The sequence below is a fragment of the Liolophura sinensis genome, chromosome 7 (assembly GCF_032854445.1).
Source record: "Liolophura sinensis isolate JHLJ2023 chromosome 7, CUHK_Ljap_v2, whole genome shotgun sequence".
NCBI classification, from domain to species: Eukaryota; Metazoa; Mollusca; class Polyplacophora; order Chitonida; family Chitonidae; genus Liolophura; species Liolophura sinensis.
The window spans coordinates 9,115,801-9,136,411 of NC_088301.1; the positions used below are offsets into that span (position 1 = coordinate 9,115,801).

The window sequence follows — 20,611 nt, forward strand, 5'->3', positions numbered from 1 at the left end:
TTGGTGTCTTTATAGCCTCTGGCTTTGTTATATCCTATCTCCACCGAGCACTTGTTCAGTCTGAACTTGTATATTTAATTTGTGCTCTTGTGTACACAGTGCTTATTAGTACACGGACCCTGTCTGTGGAATTTTGTGTATATTTCGTCATACACTCAGTTATACTGTGGATTTTCCCTCTTATTTCTGCATTTATGCCTGTATGGTTTTCCGCATTGTGGAATACATGCGTCCGTTTGGACTTGACACCGTTGTACATGTAAGTACTTTAGTATTTGTATAGATACTGCTATCCTTTCTTGTTAAACTTAAGTACTTTAGCATTTGTATAAGTCTTATTATCTGTTCTTGTTAAAGCTACTAAATTGTTGTAAAATAAAATCTGCTGGTTTTGGTTACTTTTTTGTGCGGCTAAACTGTCGTGTATTTCGAACAAGTCATCTCTTTATAATACAGACAGTTTGGGTCGTAACAACAAGTAGAACAAATTTTAATTTTGATCCCGTTTGACCTTTATTGACTCCTCCCCAAAATGCCCGGGACTTTTGAAGGGCAAACCCAAGTCAAACATGTTCAGTGTCCATCAGAAAACCCCGAAATAACGCTTTGTAATAACTCTTTTTACCCATGAGTGAAAGATTACTGAAATAATGTTCCCAAAATTTCCTTCCATCTAGTTAACATCAGGAAAAAAAGGTTATGTTAAGTCAGAGTTCCCAGATTCCGTCAGTATGACTCATAAAGCCCACCATAGTTTTCAAATAATTGAATGCCTTTGAATCTTCTTAACAAAATCTGAAACAATAAATGATAAATAAGTATTTTTACGCACAGTTTTCGGTTGTCTGTATGATGAACCTAACTTCATAGTTTAGCTATCTTTTACTTTAAATTTAACTAAAGATCGGATTGCAAGTTCTACCATTCTCATTCAACCTACAATACAATTGCCAGTGGCTCCGTGGCTCAGTTGATCAGCGAGCTAGCCCAGCGTAATGACCCAAGAGGCTCTCACCAATGCGGTCGCTGTGAGCCCAAGTACAGCTCATGCTGAATTCTTCTCCGGCCGTACGTGCGAAGGTCTATCAGCAACCTGCGGATGGTCGTGGGTTTCCCTCGCGCTCTGCCCGGTTTCCTCCCACCATAATGCTGGCCGCCGTCGTATAAGTGAAATATTCTTGAATACGGCGTAAAACAGCAATCACCTAAATAAATAAATTACCGTCAATATAACATCCTAATGCAGAGTTTGGTGTTACATGCTTTAACATAGAATTGGTTTGTTTGCTTCTAAGCTAGGATATCCGGTCATGCTCACTGGAAACTGTTTTGTGCAAATGAGAAACAAGACGTCAGATCCGACGTTCTTATACCCAAAATAGACCACGTGGGTTCCAAATCAAAAATCGTAAAACCCATTTCCTATACGCAAGCCAGACGGCGGAGAACCATTCAGAGTTTAGAGGCGGAACATGTGTGTTGTTGCTCCTGTTGTTTTTTTCCCTTATACAGGACCTTAGGCTGAAAGCAAGCCGTCGCAAAATAGCACGAGGTTTTGCGGGACTACATTATCTTCAGATCTTTCGAAGAACATGCCAATAGGAGATCACTCTCCACACTTGTACAGGAATCGAAAGACTATCACCCTTTTAAATGTCCGAGTTCAATGCGGCAGTTCATAAAACTGTAACGAAGTTAAAGCGTTAAAGCACTGTCTCGCTGCAGCTATTAGGCATATGACCAATTGAGGTCCCGTCTTCGAATCCCAACCTCGATGTTTTGACTGCAGTTTGGATCTTCAGTTATGCGGTTTGCTGTGGTCTCCTCCATCCGTGTGTATGCACGCTAACATGAAGATATGAACACAACTATATCTGCGTATTGACAGTTATTATACCTGAACAGCATATGTAGTTGTGGGATAACTCTGGAGGAGACCTTGTAGCATTCACCCATGTATATAGCACGCAACTGCATTACATACATGTCAAGATAAGGTTACAACTACGGGCGACCAATTGCACTTAGTGCGAATCTGTGAATAACCAAGTGTTATGCCATTAGTCTAAAACTAACTCAGCGTAAGTCAAAATTTCTTTTGCCATCTCAGGGTAGCTATTATGACCTAAAAACTCTTATAGATCTCATAGGAAGATATGATATATATATATATATATATATATATATATATATATATATATATATATATATATATAGTGACGTCATCACCATCAGAAATATCGGTGCACACGAATTATATCATTATATCAAAGTTACTTTTTAAACGGCTTCTAGAGCAAAATTGGGAATGTGTGAATAATGAAGTGGGATTTATGGACCATACTGATAGTGCTTACCGCCAACGACCCTGAAAGTTGTTCTTGTTACGTCTATGACTTTGTACTTGAAGGCAGATTAACTCTTTAAATAAGTATCTGTGAATATCAAATAATGAAGCATTTATCAATAGTCACACATAGAGGTAAAGAGAGTCTTATAAGCAATGTAAAGTTGGTAAATACAACCCACCTTAGAACTCTGGTTCATAAAAATATTATAATAGAAGTAAAGGTAAATTAAACACAGTTTTTATTAGGGGAGTTTTGAGTTTGAACTCCTTTGTCGCTAAAGTTATCTCCCCTATCTACGTTGGCTTTAAATCACTGTCACCAGTAGCAAACTTTGCAAGAAATCTTGCGGCGAACAACGCCGAGGTCACTGGGGTCGCGGTGATCAGACAGGAAGTGATGTCAAAACACTAAAACTCTCTCTCAACCTTTGATTGTAATAATACATCATACACACATATTACTTTTATCTAACGTATGCACAATATAAATATAACCAATGCATGAAACAATTTTATTGCTCGATACTGATTACATAGTTCCGCGCGAGAACACCAGCCGTGAGGCCAAACATGCCTACGTACACGGCGAAGTCTCCAAAGGTGAAACATGTATAGTACTGGCAGTGATGTGGCCACAGACCCCCATTAATTTTCCATAAGCGACAATGTTAACGTTTAGCGCTGTATCTCAGCCCCAAACATTCCGTGACCTATAACCTTTGGTGCATACCTGACCCAGCCTGTGAGAAAGAAGCCATTAAAATCTTGACATAAATTGAGGTCAAAATCTGGACCTTTCTGTGCCGGCAACTGTTAGGGGTGCATAGCAACGCCAAAAGGCCGTCACTCGCAGCCTCATCACCACCTATCTCCTTGTGTCCTCTCGCCCAGAATTTCAAACTTTAATCAGTAAAACTCAAACCTGCCCAAAGCTTAGACAATTTCCAGCATCTTGATACCAAGCATGCACCTGTACACCAAAAACGGCAGGCTGGCAGCAAAAAAAGACTTTGCACCTTAAAATACAGAGAAATACATTCGTGGGGATTTGTGTCAATGTAGAGCGAGTGTAGAGTACGCTGCACATGCGCTGTAGGGAGTATGATATGAGTATAACTGTCAAAAATATTAGGCAGTATTTTATATTAGGCAACGATAATATTATCGTTGATATTAATTTTCCAGTTTCTTGTCTCACCATGTTACGGAGGTACAAATGATATCTCCTTCTTCCAGGAGCTTCTAAAATTCACAAACGTTCAGCTCTTGAATTTCATCCATTGTTAGTCTTCTCTAAATAACTCCTTCAATGTATTTTCAGACTTCCATGTTGTGTCTACCATTTTTGACAGGTCGCATGTGTAGGACTTTTTAATCCTTAGCGATAAAAGATTTCAAACTCGAACCTATTGTATTGTTTCACTGAATCTGACAAATTCTCGTTTTGTGAAAATTGTGGAATTGGAGATGAGTATAACGGTGTAAATTCCAAGATTGGTTGGACAGATGCAGGTGCATTAAGGCACCAATAAACTGTACACATGTAAGTTATGAACACCTCTCCACCAGGGCCCCGCCTAGCAAAGCAGTCGCAACAAGCACATGGTGTTTCGTCCATAGCAATACAGAGTGAAGACATGTATCCCCATGGTAAATGCGTACGGCGTATAGCACTAAAGCGGGTCCGTATAAAAGTTTCATATCTCTGCATCGGTATCCCATCTGGAGAGGTTTTCGTCAAACGCGTGCTGTTCCCTGTTCTGTTTCTCCCTCACACAGGTCCTTTTCCGATTTAGCCGTCAACATTATCTCCCTTTCCGCCATTTTCTTTAGATCATGTCGGGAGAAATGTTCAATAACAGCTGCTCCAATTCCATCTCCTAATATGTTGATGGAGGTCCGGCAGTGCGCTCTACAATAGGCAGTTAAAACACCAGAGTTACAACGATTTTGTGCAAAAAGTGTTGCCTTTATACGTTAGTATTAAACTGTACAGATTCTCTGGTTTTATCCCTTATCTTGTTAAGTCTTTAATTACATTCTGATGATGGTTCTGATCGAGGAGGTCGATGGAGAAAAACCAATACCGATTAAAATCCTAACTCGTTCCACGCAAGAAAAGGATTTACATAGTTGCACTTGGTAGAAACTGGGAGGCCCATGCAGGATTAAGAGATGTGAAATTTCTTAAGATCTATGCGTCGAAACAGACATTCGTATATCAGCCGTCAACCAATAAGGACGTCGCAGGTCAATAATCGCACGGCCAATTCGCAAAACGAAGTATAACACAAACCATACAAGAAAGAAGAAAGTACATGAAAATCGAAATTAGGATGGAGTCATGCAAAGAGAAGCAATCAACAGTTTTCAAGACGCAAGGTATGGTCTAGGCGACTGAGTTAAAGCAGTGTTCAAATTGTGCTAGATAATAAGTTGTTGATAATAGCTACGAAATACGTACAGGAACCAGTCGACAGCGAGCAGGGTGCTGATATCGTCCGTGGGCAGCCCCATCGAGGCGAGCATCATGAGCATGGAGATCACAGCAGACCCCGGAACTCCGGCTGCTCCCATTGCGATTGACAGGGACAGAATACTGTGGAGAGGAAGGTTACGTAATAGCAGAGCGATACATGGAACATTTGATTTCTTTTTAAATTTATTAATATGTGTTTTAGGATATAACCTTACGTACAAAAAAACAAGAAACGTTCTCAGCTTTCTTTCTGGGAGGTAGCATCTCTCTAAACTACAATTATCCTGAAGCTTCGACTAGTGCCCTGGACTAAAGAAGCTTGCATCGATGACGATAAGGGTGCTAGCCGTCAAAACGACCCTGAAGTAAAGTCTGAATGAGGGCATTGAGGTGGTACACCGTTCGCTGTGAGTTCATCGATGAAGTCATTTTCAACAGTTTGCGACCATTGATGGAATACATGCCTTAAATGGAGGGGTTAATTTAAGTTTATTGACATAACATTTCCCTTAAAACCAAAATATTTGTTCTAGAGCTCCTTTTCAAGTATACTTTAGTTCAAGTCTTGTTATTCCGGTTGATGACCGCTTAATTTGATATACGTGCACCTTAGGCACATTTGGAACAAGGCACGTGACGTAACCGCTATAGGCTGGAGATCTATATTTCTGAAAGCTAAGCTAGGAATTTATTCGTCGAGACATTGGTGTGCCAGACGTTAACCAGGATGGATGGTCCAGGTCAATAATCTCAAAGCCAATTCACAAAATTCCCACTTTTTACACAAACTATCAAAGGATTAAGAAAGCATATGAAGTAGGAAATTAGGATATGTTCAAGGCGAATGAGTGAAATTAGTATTCATAACGTGCACCATCTCAGATGCGCTTTGATTGCAACTGTTCACACACATTAGATGTGGCGATCTAATTCAACACGATGAATACACCTGCCCCTGGCGGGTTAAGGGGGATTATACACAATCATGACGCAGAGCATCAGAGATTTTTGATGCTCTGCCCATATTCACTTACAAGAGAACTATACTCATTGTTAAACTTTAGAAATTTAGAGTGAAGCTGTTTTACGAAATGGCCTTGGTTTTTTTTTTGCAATAATAACTTGTGAAAATGGTTAAACTCGTCACACAACACATAATCTAACAAATGCTACACGGTGAGATGTATACACGCTATATGCAGGAACCTTCGGTATGTTGCTGTCCAAGAAGGGATAATTTAAAATGTCAAAATGAAATGATCCCTCTTGTTGTAACATCTGCAAGAAAGGAAACCGCTTTGGTCTTTGTAGAAATATAGATCTAGATAACATGAACCAGCTGGAGTATCTGTGGTTTTCTTTAAATCCAGCAAAGGTGGGTAAACATCTTTTACAGCGTTTGTTATATATGGGTTGCTTAAAGCTAAAAGAAAGATGTCAGAAACACATCTAAGATTTAACAACGCTGCCTAGATTGCCAAGCTATGTGTTAGACGCGAACAACTTGGTGTCAAAAGAGACGGGAAAAAGCAAGCGTTCGGTACATTTTTACCTTATAGTGACCAGCTGCCCAGCCGACAGTGGAATTCCGTTAAGCTGTGCTATAAAGATGGCCATCATGGTGAGGTAGAGACAGGCGCCGTCCATGTTGACAGTGGCCCCTACAGATGCTGTCAGTTTTGTAACTTGCGGGTCCACTCTATTCCTTTCCTCGAGGCACTTAATGGTGACTGGCAGAGTGGCACTACTGTGAAGAAGATGTAGATGTAACATAAGAACAGTGTCCTCTAGAAAATGGCCAAGGATTACCCAAGACTATATATTTTATACAGGATACCTCCAAATAAATAGATTCCCGTAACTATGTCTGGTTTGTTAGCACAAAATGTCGTGAAACGATAAAAATTATTCATACTTGTAATCCAGAATGGTCTAGGAAAATTACGTGTTTTCAAAACGTCCCACTGGGCCCTACCTGATAACATCATGGGAAAAGAGACAAAGCAGGGTTGAGCAAGTATTCTATGTGAATGCCGGTATATTACATTCTGGGGCACCAGGACTACCCAAAGTGTAACACACACTGCATAATGGTCAGAACGGACTCAAATAAAGCCACCCGTAATGTAATATTTATTACAATATGGATGGAAAATGCTATTCATTACATAATAATGCAACACTATATAGGTAGCAACTGCTGCCCATAATGTAATAATACGGGTAGCAAGTGCTAACCACAGTTAAATAATTCGGGATAAGGCGCTTAAAGTCATTGTGAAGGGTTTAGAAATTATTTTAAAAGCTTTAAAAATAGTAATCATTTTTGAACGTTTAAATATAATTTTGAAAATCAGACAAACACGTACCTTATCTAATAAAAAGACCATTGGTCATGGTTACCTACTCTCAGATCCAAAAGCGAAGAGCATAGCTGGTATCATACCAACTAAGAACTTGAGGGGATTTTTGCGTAGAAAAACCAGGTATAGCAGAGACAAAACAATAAAGCCGTGAATAAATAACCCGACCAGCACAGTCACAGTAAAAATGGCCAGATCTTTGAAGGTTTTTGTTGGGTCGTCCATCTCCGCTAACTTGGATGCAATGAGAAAAGCGATTCCAACAGGCGAGTACCTGTTAAAACGAACACAACCACGGCATGGAAAACATGGAAAACTTTTTATGATTCTTCCAGCTAACCACCGTCATTAAATCGTTAACCTGCAAAAATCTGCTTCGTATAAATAATAGCTGTCTATAGGTTAGTGTGTTCGTATGGTTGCGCCGAGCGCCAGAATATTTCACTTCAGTTCTAAGTTGGCATTCAGTTTCTTAGGTAAATGAATCGAAGGGTCAGGAATAAACCATCGATCTTTAGTAAATAACTGACCAACTTTCGCACAAGGCGGTCTGATTTAACAATCGTGTATCAATAATCTGCATTAGTCAAATAAAGTGGCCCACATTCCAAATGCAATCTTTTGTAGAAATTTGTGAAGAGATATATCTAAAAGGCTCACAACAGGATTATTGCTCTAATGTAAATAGATGTAGTTTTGATCAAAACATACCATTAATATGAAAATTATAATGGAGTACACGGGAATCGGTGACTTTTTTCCAAGACCTGTCTACAATATGTTGATCCATGTGCAGTGCGTTGCTATGTTGCAATGAAATAGATTGCAAGTTTAACTACCGTATTTCACCTAAAGTTTAGTTGTTTTCAAGTGACACATGTTCCTTGATTCTGATTGATTCCTCCGCCATATGTGATCACTGACGGATTTGTTGTGAAATTTAATTAATTTCTGATTAAACGAGCCTAACATTTTAAGGCCTTTCTATGCTTGTGGAACTGCAGTTATACAATTTAAAATACAATGTATCTGTTGTTGATATGTCTCTTGTTAAAATGTTAGGCTATGTCCAGCGTCCAAGCCAGTCATTCAGTCTGAGATATAAGTGGAAATGTGGAATTACTCACCAGATGAAAATTGCCACGAGCTTAAAACTGACAACTCTCACAGCCTTAAAAAAATCTAAAAAAGGCTTTGCCTCCCTTCCGGAAGCGGACGTGACGCAGCCAAACAGTATGGAGGCTACAACCAGGCCCATCATGTTGATACCATCCACGTTTTCAACGGTCAGTTTTACCTGTCCTCGCTCCTTTGCATCTTCGTCTGAAATTTCAACGAATTTTAAATCAACCTGAATTTACAGTATGTCAGTGATATCTTATGATTCGCCTAGTTTTGTTGTGTGAGCGATGATGGATATTTTGTTGTTAAACCGTATGTACCTTGACATGTGTAATCAAGATAATTTACTATTGGTCTATACAATCTTTGTGCTGAATCAATGGATTATGTGCGCTGGAATAATCTGCTACATTAACAATACATTTTAGCAACGCTTAAATTTAACAGCTAAAGGCAGACACAAAACTGTAGCCTGGGCTCCGTTTTCCCGTGCTCACATAGCATTACCTATACACGTATTTTCCGTGGAAAGCAGTACGCTGTGTGATAGCTATGTCCAAATTTAGCGATGATGAAGCGGGACAAAAAGGACTAGAACTTGGTTTATTTCATACCTTTCAAAATGTATTGTAAAATTTTTTTTTCATGAACACAAAGCCCCAGTAGACAAAAAGACAAACGCCTCCGCCAGGTTCTACATCCACATCACTTTATATTACGTCCTCACTTGGGCTCACTGTGAACTCATGTTCAGCTCATGCAGGCTTACCCATACACGGAGAGGACAGCCAACAACCTGCGGGATGTTCACGGGTTTCACCCGTGCTCTGATGGGTTTTCTCCCTCCATAATGCTGGTCGCCCTCGCATCAGTGAAATATTCTGCAGAACGACGTAAATCACCAATCAAACAAATAAAATTACGCTTCGTAACAACGACCAAAATGATGTCCCATACATTATATAGAAAGTTGCAATCTACATCTAGTGGCATTGAACACGTAGGGGTGATGCGTCATATACGTGAGAAATCTCATGTATATATAACGCATTTTCTCATGTATATGACAATATATACGCATGTATATGACAATATATACGCATGTATATGAGCTATTTGGAGTAATTGGTTGTTCGTTAGAAACCATGATCAAAATAATTCCTCGTCGTCATATGGCTGAAAAATAGCTAACCATGACCTTAAACCCCAAGCACGATGTATGTATTTTTCATGTTGAAATTTCTTATTACATAAATATTTACGAAAAACGATGCGTTCGTATATCAAATTGCAAAGGGGCTGGATGCAATCACCTCTAACTTGATTGAAGTTGGACAAAAACAATTTTATATTATTTATACACAGGTTAAGTATAGGGAAATAGTTTATCTTCTTCAGTGACAAGTATGGAAATCATATACAGTAAGAGAAATAATAAACACCGCATAGTGGATAAGAGCTTTTTCATTTTTTTTTAAGATTTATTTTAAAACATTCGTTAGGGGCTGTGGAATAGTTTCATCCCGCCGCCATACAAAGATTTGATTTGTGTCTCAACTCGGTCGTTGCTGTTTTTCTCCAAAATTCATGTTTGTTTGCAAATCCCAAACTCAGTGGGTTAGATCACAGAATAGATAGTGAGTACCACGTCAGAGTGCTGATTTTCTCGTGTGTAACTCTGGCCTAAATTGCCTATTGACATAGTTAGCAATAGATCTTCTGACCGTCCAGTTTTACAGTAGCGCTGTTATTGGTGCCCTATATTCTGGTCTGCTGGGTAAGAATGGCTGTGTCCTGGACCTTATTATCACCCCATTATACTGAAGATGAAAGCAGCTGACATATTGGACAAAATGCGTGTCTTACCACTGATATTTTTCACAGCGTTCAAAACCGAGGAAAAAGGTGACGAGTTGCCTATAGTCGTCGCTCCATCGCCTGTCACTTCTCTAGTCTTCTTCTGCATGAAAAGTTGAATATTGAATAAATAAGCATATTGTCTTTTATGACAAGCTTGGACAGAGTTCTGAGGTACCAATCTGCTATCACAATGGATATGTGGACAACACTGTGTCAGTAATCCATAGACCAGTGATGTGTTATAAATTTCTATGAAAATAACTGCAATTGTTTTACTTAATTCTGATTAAAGTATACTTCTATGAACATTTACAGGTGTTTGTAAAGAGGTTGATTCCTGTCTTGGTCGCTTTCTTACTTCACAAACTTTCATTGTGAATAGATTATCAATACCACGTGGCAATGGTCGCATTTACATGAACCGTTAAAATAAAACTTGACTGAGGTACATGTAAATGAATTGACAAGAAGCCGGATTTCAACATTACGTGTGACCGTTTGCCACTATTACACTGTTCTTGCAGCCCTGGTTTCGTTGTCCATGCTATATTCTACTCAATGTACTCGGACGGTTCCGACAGCGTGCGTGGTGCCTCTCATCCAATGACACTGCACTAGCGTATTCGGATAGCAATGCTAATTGGAGACACGCTTGTTTGATCTGGTCGATTTAGTTTGGATTCGTTGATGAACTTTATCTAGAGGATTGACAAACTCAGTCAACAAACATGTGATTTTACCTTTTGTATGTATTAACATTGAGAAAGAAAAACAAAATAAACAAACCATAACATCTTTCATTTGGCGGAACTTAAGGGACTCGTGTTTTATAAACAAATAACAGACCACAGATGTAATTTCTTTCGACATTTGAAGTGCGTTTTGTGTATATGTAAGTCATGAAAACAGATGTTAATGCAGACAATGACTTGATAGCTGAGTGTGCTGGTGTCACGTATGGAGTTCAGTACTGTGACTGGTTAGTCAAAATAGTATTGGCAGCCTCTTCTCAATAAAAAATGGGTAGTATAATGCAGGTGGTAAAAATGTCGTACAGCTTAAATCTCAGCACACAATGGAACAACGTGTATCAAAGCGCTTACCGATTTGAAGCAAACTTCAACAAGGTTGTCCGGGACCATGTTCCTGTGAAATATAATTCAAGTTGGTGTTATGATGCAGTCTTTCGATATATACAGGATGGACGTACTTCTCACTTGTAGAGTAACCTTGTCTCTGTAATGCATGTACGCTAATATTTAATGACACTGGTGATATTGTCTTTATCTGTATATCTATATGCTGAACCATTGATGTTACATGTTCACACCCAGTGGTCGCTGGTCCCCTTCCACCCACACATAAACCAGACTGCCATCATTTTGCTGAATTATTGGTGTGTGCAACGTAGCTCCAAATAACCAACCAAATAAATAAATACGATCCTGTAGAGTAAGTTATATGTGTTTTGAAGAAATGCCTGTATTTGTTTCAGTTATTAATATTTATTAATATAAAGTAACAAATTTAACATTTAACAGCATTTAACATAACTGTACATACATAGAGTGTGGTAACGTGATAAGACAGGAAGATTTAAACTATACTTATTATTTTATGAACTTTTTTATGGATAGTAAACTCTGGAACACTGAACTTTTATCGATATATTTATAAATCTCGGTGGAGGCGGGAGGGGGGGGGAGGGGCTCCGTGGCTCAGTTGGTTAGCGCGCTAGCGCAGCGTAATGACCCAGAAGCCTCTCACTAATGCAGCGTAGGTTTCCCCCGGGCTCTGCCCTGTTTCTTCCCACCATAATGCTGGCCGCCGTCGTATTAGTGCAATATTCTTGAATAGGGCGTAAAACGCTGGATATAAGTATATTTCAATCATTGTGGTTGCTTATTAACCCACCCCTTTTTGTGTACATATGGGTTTAGCTCCATTACTGAATGACTGATAATGTCAATATAGTATTTGACATTTCATAGTTGTTGCTACAGTTATAAGAAATCTGGTTTCCTGTAAGTACAATTTTCCAGTATGAATGTAGATCATGATAGTCACTTGCTGTTTAATAATTGTAATAACTGGTGACGTTTAAAACAGTAACATTACCCGAGTTGTTACTAGGTCAGTTCTTGAGAATTATAATTTATCGTTAGTTCTCATTAGAAGCTGAAGGCATTTTTTGCATTTAGGACAAGATGTAACCATAATTTTATTCTTGAGATCATTCTGAGATAGTAGTGAGTGGTGATTCGCACGTAGTAATAGTCTCTGAAGTCGGTAAAGAGTAGGATTTGTGCGATTATAACAACATCAGTCCACCAATTTAGCATTGCGTTGTTGTTGTTGTGGATATTCTCCGGCTGTGAAATGCTTGGCTTGAAATCTAAGTGTTAGATTTGATAGATTGAGCTACTCATGATGGACTCGATTTAAATGTACATTTTTCTTGAAGTTTACTTTTGAAAGTTAGGTCCATCCGTTTTCTTGTGCCAGCCATTTTGCGCGTAAGCAAGTTTCATGCATATGGTAATTTTTATACATATACATCGACTATTGTAGATGTGAGATAAGCTTTTTAATTAACGTCATGAATAAAGTGTAAGAGGGGCACTCAGTAATTACGTCATTATCAGTGACTGGCATGTTCGTGCGTCTACGGAGATCACAGTGACTGTTTGGTGCTGATTAGCTCACCAGAGTTCAATACCCATCATTGTCTTTTTGTAACCGTTATTTTTGCATAATCCTCATTCATTGTCTTAAGTCAATATATAATGAAAGATTTGTTTTTGTATGTGTAATTAAGATGCACACTACATGTGAACGATCGAGGCCATTCACCGTGTTAATTTGCAATCGTGCAAGTCGCAGACGATCAGACAGATCATGTTTCGTAATTCTTGTTTTCTACCATCTAAGATGATTGTTAATCTGAACTGCCAGGCACTGCATCAGTAGCTGCGTTGCTGTAGCTCTCTTGGGTTTTTTTCGCTATCTTGTGGTTTCTCCCTCACTTCTGTACAACACCTCCGTCCACCAACTCCTAATAAATCATAACAGCTTTGTCAGATGGTCTACATGTGTTTATTCCCACACCTTTACAAAAGGGAATTATTACGTCTTTTGGTGATTTTAATTGTTGATTTTTAAGTCTGAAATTACTTGAGAAGTTTTAAACCTTTGGAGGGAAAAACTTATTTTCATGTCAATGATATTGATAGGATTTTAGCACGTTTGTGACTGACGAGCAGCTATTTTGCTGGTTATCCAATCACATAACTGGATTCCGTACTTAGGCTCCGCCTACTTTGTTGAAAATTGATAAAAAGAGGGCCAGAAAACTGATGAGACGGTCTCAAAGGCCGAACGGTACACATGGAACGTATCTGTGCTAAAGCCAAAATGTACTCTAATAACTCGGCAAAAACCTACCATAAGGTGTTGATCAAGTGGTGCTAAACCATTTCTGTGAATTCTTAAAGCTGGATGCCATTAGGTTCAGTCCTTGGCCGATGCTGAGCTGACGGGTTTGTCGTTAGTGACAGCCAAAGTTTCCAAGTGCAGATGCACTAGAGATCCACGATCCAAACGGTTCCTGTCGTCAGTGATATCTTCAGTTTCTGCGTGCAGATGCACTTGGATTCACGGACGATACGTTGCACTTGGATTCACGGACGATACGTTGACGGATCTCTAGTGAAATTTCGGCATTGTTTAAAGTCAGTATGGATTGAGCCTCTGTAGACACCAGGTGAAGTGTCAAGAGTTCAGACGCACTAGGATCCACAGGGAATACGTTGATGGGATCGGCCGGTGTAGAATCTTTCTAGAGGAAGTTTAGGCGGTGTTTAAACGTTAGTGTGGATAGAGTCTAAGTACATACCAGATGATGTATCAGGAACTGAGGAGATTCTGGGGTAATAGGTTCACCATAATGATATATAGTGCTGTGTTTTGATGAATTATAAACACCAGCACATCTCTATCATCAACGTCCTTGGACACAGGACTAGTTTAACGATGAACTAAATATTCTGTTTGGACCTAGATCATTTGATATTTATTTGGAATTCATATGGAAGCCGGATTATTTAAATAAGGAAGAATGGAATCTACCTGGAACTCAAAATCATGTCGCGGTGCCCCCACAAGTTTGGTGTACGCCTAAATTTTTACATCATCCCGTGGTTTGTACCAAAATCCACAAGGCGCTACCAAAGGGGGTATGAGTTCACGAGAACTGGTACTCACTGTAGACTTTTAGTGTAAAAAGGAAATACAGTTGCTCTACACTTGAACAGTGATAAGGATTGGAAGATATACCCGCTACAATACTATGATGGATTAAAGCAATGGCACTGTAACATCCGACAGTCTTAATACGCCAGATGTGCATTTAAGACTTGTCGAAAATGAGACAATAGCATTTTAACAGATAAACCAACCGCAAACCATCAAGCGCATTCTGGGTTCGAACATACACTCATTTTGAAAAATTGGTTATGAGTGGTGATGAGAATCATAGTGACTGTACAACCCATTTAGCCTGGCCCGACGTGACGCATGCGCCAGAAAATAGATACTACTATGCTTTACCGAAGATAAGTGCAGCTAAAAAAGGTAACATGCATAAATGATAAGAGCAATGTTTACCTGAAGAGATCCATGAAGGCGAGGCCTGGATTTGAGGATGGGGAGGGGATGTCAGAGGCCAAGTTTGGCCGCCCACCTGTTCTATCCCCCGGACGAACCGTCAGTACTAATATTATCCCTAAGAGAGACGCAAGCACTAGGGTAGAGATGTAATAGGTCAGAGCCCGAAGACCAATCTTTCCTGAAGACCGGATGTCGATTTCGGCCGTAGCACACAAGAGACTTGACACAACGATCGGGATTAACAGCATCTTCATACTCTGCAGAAAAAGTTCCCCGGGAAAACGAAGGTAGACAATTTCTGGCTGGCTAAGTTTGGGGTCTTTGGAATTCAGGCCTACCCCAATGGCGATCCCAACAAGTACTCCAATCAAAATAAGCAACACGAGCAAGTTTGACTTGATAAAGCCAACACAACAGTCTCTCGTCACCTTCATCTCGGACGCTGAGCCGTGCCTCTTAAAACGTCCACCTTCGACGATGTCTTTCTTTGGAATAAATGGCTCGGTTATACAAGGGTGGGCTGGGGGTGGTGGGGTCGGGGTGGTTGGGTACACACCCATATACACTATGTTAACAAATCAGCGCCGCTTTAAGATAACGAAGGGCGTATTATACCCGATCCTGCCGAAAAACAAGGATTTACTAACAGTCCCGTGGCTCAAATATTTAATGTCACTTTGTAGTCAGTCAGCACAATCGCTTTCAAAGTTCCATTTCTTGGACTGATCCTACACCATCCTGCACACCATCTATACTGGCACAAGACCGACCAGCAGATTTTACTCCCTTAAACTGAACAGCAAACTGGATAACTTTAGCTTAACTCTCACAAGCTGGATCTTGTTGGGAATGAGCGTCATGTTTTTTTGCTTAATTAACTGTGATGGTATTCTACGGCATGACTTTTTCAATCTCAAACCTCAATCTCAAATGGCAAGAAACAGCAGAGAAGTAATTTTCTCCAGTGGCTAATACTTGTTTTATGTATTAGATACGTCGATTCACTTTGAAAAAAAACGAAGTGTCACTCATAAAAGCACAGCAGAGCATCGCCATATGACTCTGTGCTAGACTAGATCTCGTTCCCGTTTTAGCTAAGCTTTCCATGCTGGTTCTAAATGTAAGTCTGGTTTATAAAGCCATAACATAAAGCCATGTCAGAACTTTCAACAATATAACTTATGGCGACGTTGGTCGCCTAGTCAGCGAATGAACAGGCAAAGTTATCAAAAAGCAAGTAGCCGCCGTCATATATGTGAAACATTATTGAATACGACTTAACGCACCAATCAAATAAATAAATACAAAAAAAGTGCATGCAATTGATGTGAAAATGTGACCTGCTTGGAACTTAGACGTTAATATCAATGTAAACTCTCAGGACGCCCATAATCTGTTCTGAGTTTAACGTTAAAGATATTGAGATGCAGAATAGCACATAGGCTAGTATTCCCAGCAAAGAGGATGCGATAGAGCAAATGGGCTTATAAACCAGAATATATGCAGCCATGTAAAAAAGCTTTCTCAGTCATCTCATTTGGAAAATGTGAAAATAGCCATATTCGTTTTATTTATTCACTATTCATTACAAACTATTTGAAATGTCTTAATCAACGTTTGGTTTATACTGGGAAATCAAATAACGTTATTTTAGACAATTTATTGTCGTCTACGTTGGATTCGCCCGAGTATACATGTACGAGTCTACTACTGTGTAACGCATAGTCTTACAGCCCTTGGTTATTCATATATCCCGGGTTACAGACCTGTGGTATGGTTTTAGCTTGTAAGGTGTATGACAGGCGTGTATCTGGCTGAAAAGTTGTATATCATCACAAAGAGAACACAGAGAGGTGTAACTTCAGTCTGGGGAAAATCCACAGACATCGTCAGGTGTGAACGGTTACAATGTCACAGCAGGCCCACAGTTTTGTAGATAACAACTTGTTTTCATATTTGTCAAGGTGTCAACTATTTGGTATCAGTGCTAGCAAAAGTATAGTTGACACAGAGACCTTCTACCCTGAATTATAAGTTCTCTGTCAGTAAAACTAATTTATCGCTTTTACGAATTACCGGGATTTGACTTTTCAGGATTGTCCAGGGTAAAACATTAAAATCCGCCATATAAAGTTATAAAATCCGCCTCACAAATAATGGATCTGTATGATTGATGTCGCATATTATAAAACGCACAAGCTATAACCCAGTACTCCCTCCGCCTATTTATTTAATTGTTGTTTTGCACCGTACTGAAGAATATTTCACTTATACGACTTCGGCCAATGATGGTTAGAAAAAACCAGACAGAGCTCGGGGAAACCCACGACCGTCCACAGATTACTGACAAACCTTCTCACCTACGGTCGGAGAGGAGTCTCACCCCACCACCACTTGAAACTTCATAGGTTATTGATACAAAAATTCTGCTCTGTTTTTGAGTCATTGCCCCGATTGCCACAGGCAAATTTGACTTGATAAAGCCAACACAACAGTCTCTTGTCGCCTTCATCTTGGACGCTGATCTGTGCCTCTGAAAACGTACACCTTCGACGATGTCTTACTTTGGATTGAGGGGCTCCGTAATACAAGGGTTGGGTGGGAGGAGTTTTATAGCCTTATATACTCGTATACACTTTGTAAACAATCCAGTCTTCAGCCCCGGTATGAGACAGTAATTGGCGTACTATACCCGACCCAGCCGAAAATCAAGGATTTACAAACACAGTCCTGTTGCTCAAATATTTAATATCACGTGGTAGTCAGTCAGCATAATCTCAAAAGTTCATTTTCTTGGACTTGTCATACGCCAAAATTCCCTGCAATTACAGGAAGTATAAAAAACAGTTAATGCAAAACAAACAAAAAAAAAAAGAGAAAGAGCATGGTGGTCCATCTTAAACGTGCGGATGAGTAAAGTGTATTGCATCAGCCCATGTAACTGGTTCTTTGTACGCAGGTGTTATGGGTTGTGCCATGACGTCACCCGTCTGTCCGTCTCTCTGTTCGTCCGTAAACTTTGTGCCGTTATCAATAGAACTGGTTTCCGCAGAGTTATCAGATGTGTTTCCTATTATAGATAGTTTGGAATGGCAGCTATCTTTGAGGTAAGTTTGTACATTGCCCACTGGGTGTCTATTGTTAAAGGCGTCATAAGATGGGCAGAGGCCCTTGGCTGGTAAGGGCACACATTGGGCAACATACACAAACTTACACTGCAAACCATCTATACTGGCACAGGGCCGATCGATATGTTTTACTCCCTTAAACTGAACAGAAAGCGAGGGATAACTTTAGCTTAAGCCTCGCAATGTAGATCTTAACTGGCAAAGAGACAGCTGTATTTTAATAAGACGCTGTTCGAGTGTTGGAAATGAGCCACATGTTTTTGTCCTTAATTAACATTGATGGCATTCTACATCATGGCTTCTTCAATCTTAAGCCTCAATCTCCCGTACCTAGAAACCTCAGAGAAGTTATTTTCTCCATCGAGTAATATTTCTTTTATGTATTTGACATGTTGTTTCGCTTTAAAAAGACTAAGTGTCACTCATAAGAGCACAGTAAAGCACCAAATGACTCGGTGCTAGACTAGATCTCGTCCACGTTTTTAACTAAGCTTTACGTGCTCGTTGTCAGTGGTTAATAAACAAGTCAATTCATAATGTAAAGCCCAGTCAGGTATATAATTTGTCGTGGCGACGTTGGACGCCTAGTCAGTGAATGAACAAGCAAAGTTATCAAAAAACAAGTGGCCGCTGTCGTATAAGTGAAATATTCTTGAATACGGCTTAAATACCGTACACATATACCGTATACAATTTTTGTATACATAAATACAACACAAATACATATAACAAATACGCTAATATCAATGTGGACTCTTCTTAGGACACCAATATTTCTATACAGAATTTAACATTAAAAATGTTGAGATACAGAATAGCACATAGGCTTACATTCCCAGCAAAGAGGATGCGATAGAGCAAATGGGCTTATAAACCAGAATATATGCAGCCATGTAAAAAAGCTTTCTCAATCATCTCATTTGGAAAATGTGAAAATAGCCATATTCGTTTTATTTATTCACTATTCATTACAAACTATTTGAAATGTCTTAATCAACGTTTGGTTTATACTGGGAAATCAAATAACGTTATTTCAGACAATTTATTGTCGTCTACGTTGGATTCGCCCGAGTATACATGTACGAGTCTACTACTGTGTAACGCATAGTCTTACAGCCCTTGGTTATTCATATATCCCGGGTTAAAGGCCTGTGGTATGGTTTTAGCTTGTAAGGTGTATAACAGGCGTGTATCTGGTTGAAAGGTTGTATATCATCACAAGAGAACACAGAGAGGTGTAATTTCAGTCTGGGGAAAATCCACAGACATCGTCAGGTGTAAACGGATACGATGTCACAGCAGGCCCTTAGTTTTGTAGATAACAACTTGTTTTCATATTTGTTAAGGTGTCAACTATTTGGTGTCAGTGCTATCAATCTTAAAATTCGTCACATAACGTCATAAATTCGCCACATATAGAGTAATAAATCCGCCACAAAAGGTTAAAAATTCCGCCTCACAAATAATGTTTCTGTATGATTAATGTGGCATGTTACAAACCGTACAAGTTATAAGCCAGTAGTCCCTCCGTTTATTTATTTATTTATTTATTTATTTATTTATTTGTTGTTTTACACCCACTTAAGAATATTTCACTTGTATGACGGCGACTAGCATTATGGTGGGAGAAAACGGGACAGAGCCCGGGGAAATACCACGACCATCCGCAGATTGCTGGCAGACCTTCCCAATTAAGGCCGTAGAAGAGTCTCCCCTCCAAACACCCTCCCCCACCTGTCAATCGATACAAAAATTGTGCTCTGTTTCTGAGTCATTGGCCCGATGTGCTCCTGGCCAATGGATTTAAGACCCTGAATTTATATGTATCATGGGTCATTACTCAGTGAGTATGAGCTTAGGGGACACTCCAGGAAATACAGGAATTTGTCAGATTCAGCCAGCATGTTTTAATAATAACAATATTACGGGGACTCGGGCAGCCATGTAAGAAACCGTCGGTTTGACTTGACATATATTACATACAAATAGTCCATGCATGGAGAGTACAAACTGTACACTGGTCCGTTGCCTCCATCGGCTGTTTGATATACTGCTCTTGAACGTGGATACAAGAGCATATCTCTATGTGTCAAATACAGAAATTCGCATATTAGCCAACAGAGAGGCGCACGCAGTAGTTCATTCCACATCGATTTGGCAATTGGAGCTTATGTATGAGGGGGTAGACACTATGCATTTGTTCGTTAACAATGACGACAAGTTGGAAACTGCTCTGTGTATGGCATAAGAAACCGCATAAAATAAGTAAACAACAGATAATATCTACAAATCTACATGTATATAGTGTTTCAAGTATATATAAAGTTTATTTAAGACAAATGTCAGTCAAAAACCAATTTTACCTGATTCATAATAGGACAAGATGTAATGTGTACTGAAGCCATCATCATCAGAAATATTAGTGCACGCGAATCATATCAAAGTTACTTTTAAAACGATTTCTAGAACAAAATTGGGAATGTGTGAATTATGAAGCGGAATTTATGGACCATACTGATAGTGCTTACCGCCAACGACCTTGAAAGTTGTTCTCTTTACCGCTATGATTTTGTATTTGAAGACAGATTTATAAATAAGTATCTGTGAATATCAAATAATGCAGAATTTGTCAATAGTCAAA

The 20,611-nt window shown here is 39.4% G+C and overlaps 1 protein-coding gene across 1 annotated transcript; it reads right to left on the reverse strand.

Moving 5' to 3' along the window:
- Window positions 1–4,087: 4,087 nt before the first annotated feature.
- LOC135470619 (excitatory amino acid transporter 1-like) lies at window positions 4,088–15,402 on the reverse strand. The gene is made up of 8 exons (XM_064749655.1): window positions 14,840–15,402; window positions 11,278–11,320; window positions 10,181–10,274; window positions 8,320–8,515; window positions 7,356–7,466; window positions 6,382–6,576; window positions 4,815–4,949; window positions 4,088–4,262 (listed from the first exon to the last, which is right to left on the reverse strand). Exons 1-8 carry the CDS (start codon window positions 15,400–15,402, stop codon window positions 4,088–4,090), a joined length of 1,512 nt encoding a protein of 503 aa, XP_064605725.1.
- Between the last annotated feature and the right edge of the window lie 5,209 nt (window positions 15,403–20,611).

Bases quoted from the DNA above. Each gene is read 5' to 3' on its own strand.
- LOC135470619 (XM_064749655.1), bottom strand. From the start codon at position 15,402: ATGGGTGTGTACCCAACCACCCCGACCCCACCACCCCCAGCCCACCCT. The intron at 10,275-11,277 runs GTAAGCGCTTTG...CTTTTCATGCAG, and splicing joins TTGAAGTTTGCTTCAAATCG to AAGAAGACTAGAGAAGTGAC. The intron at 4,950-6,381 runs GTAAAAATGTAC...TCCTCTCCACAG, and splicing joins GGGCAGCTGGTCACTATAAG to TATTCTGTCCCTGTCAATCG.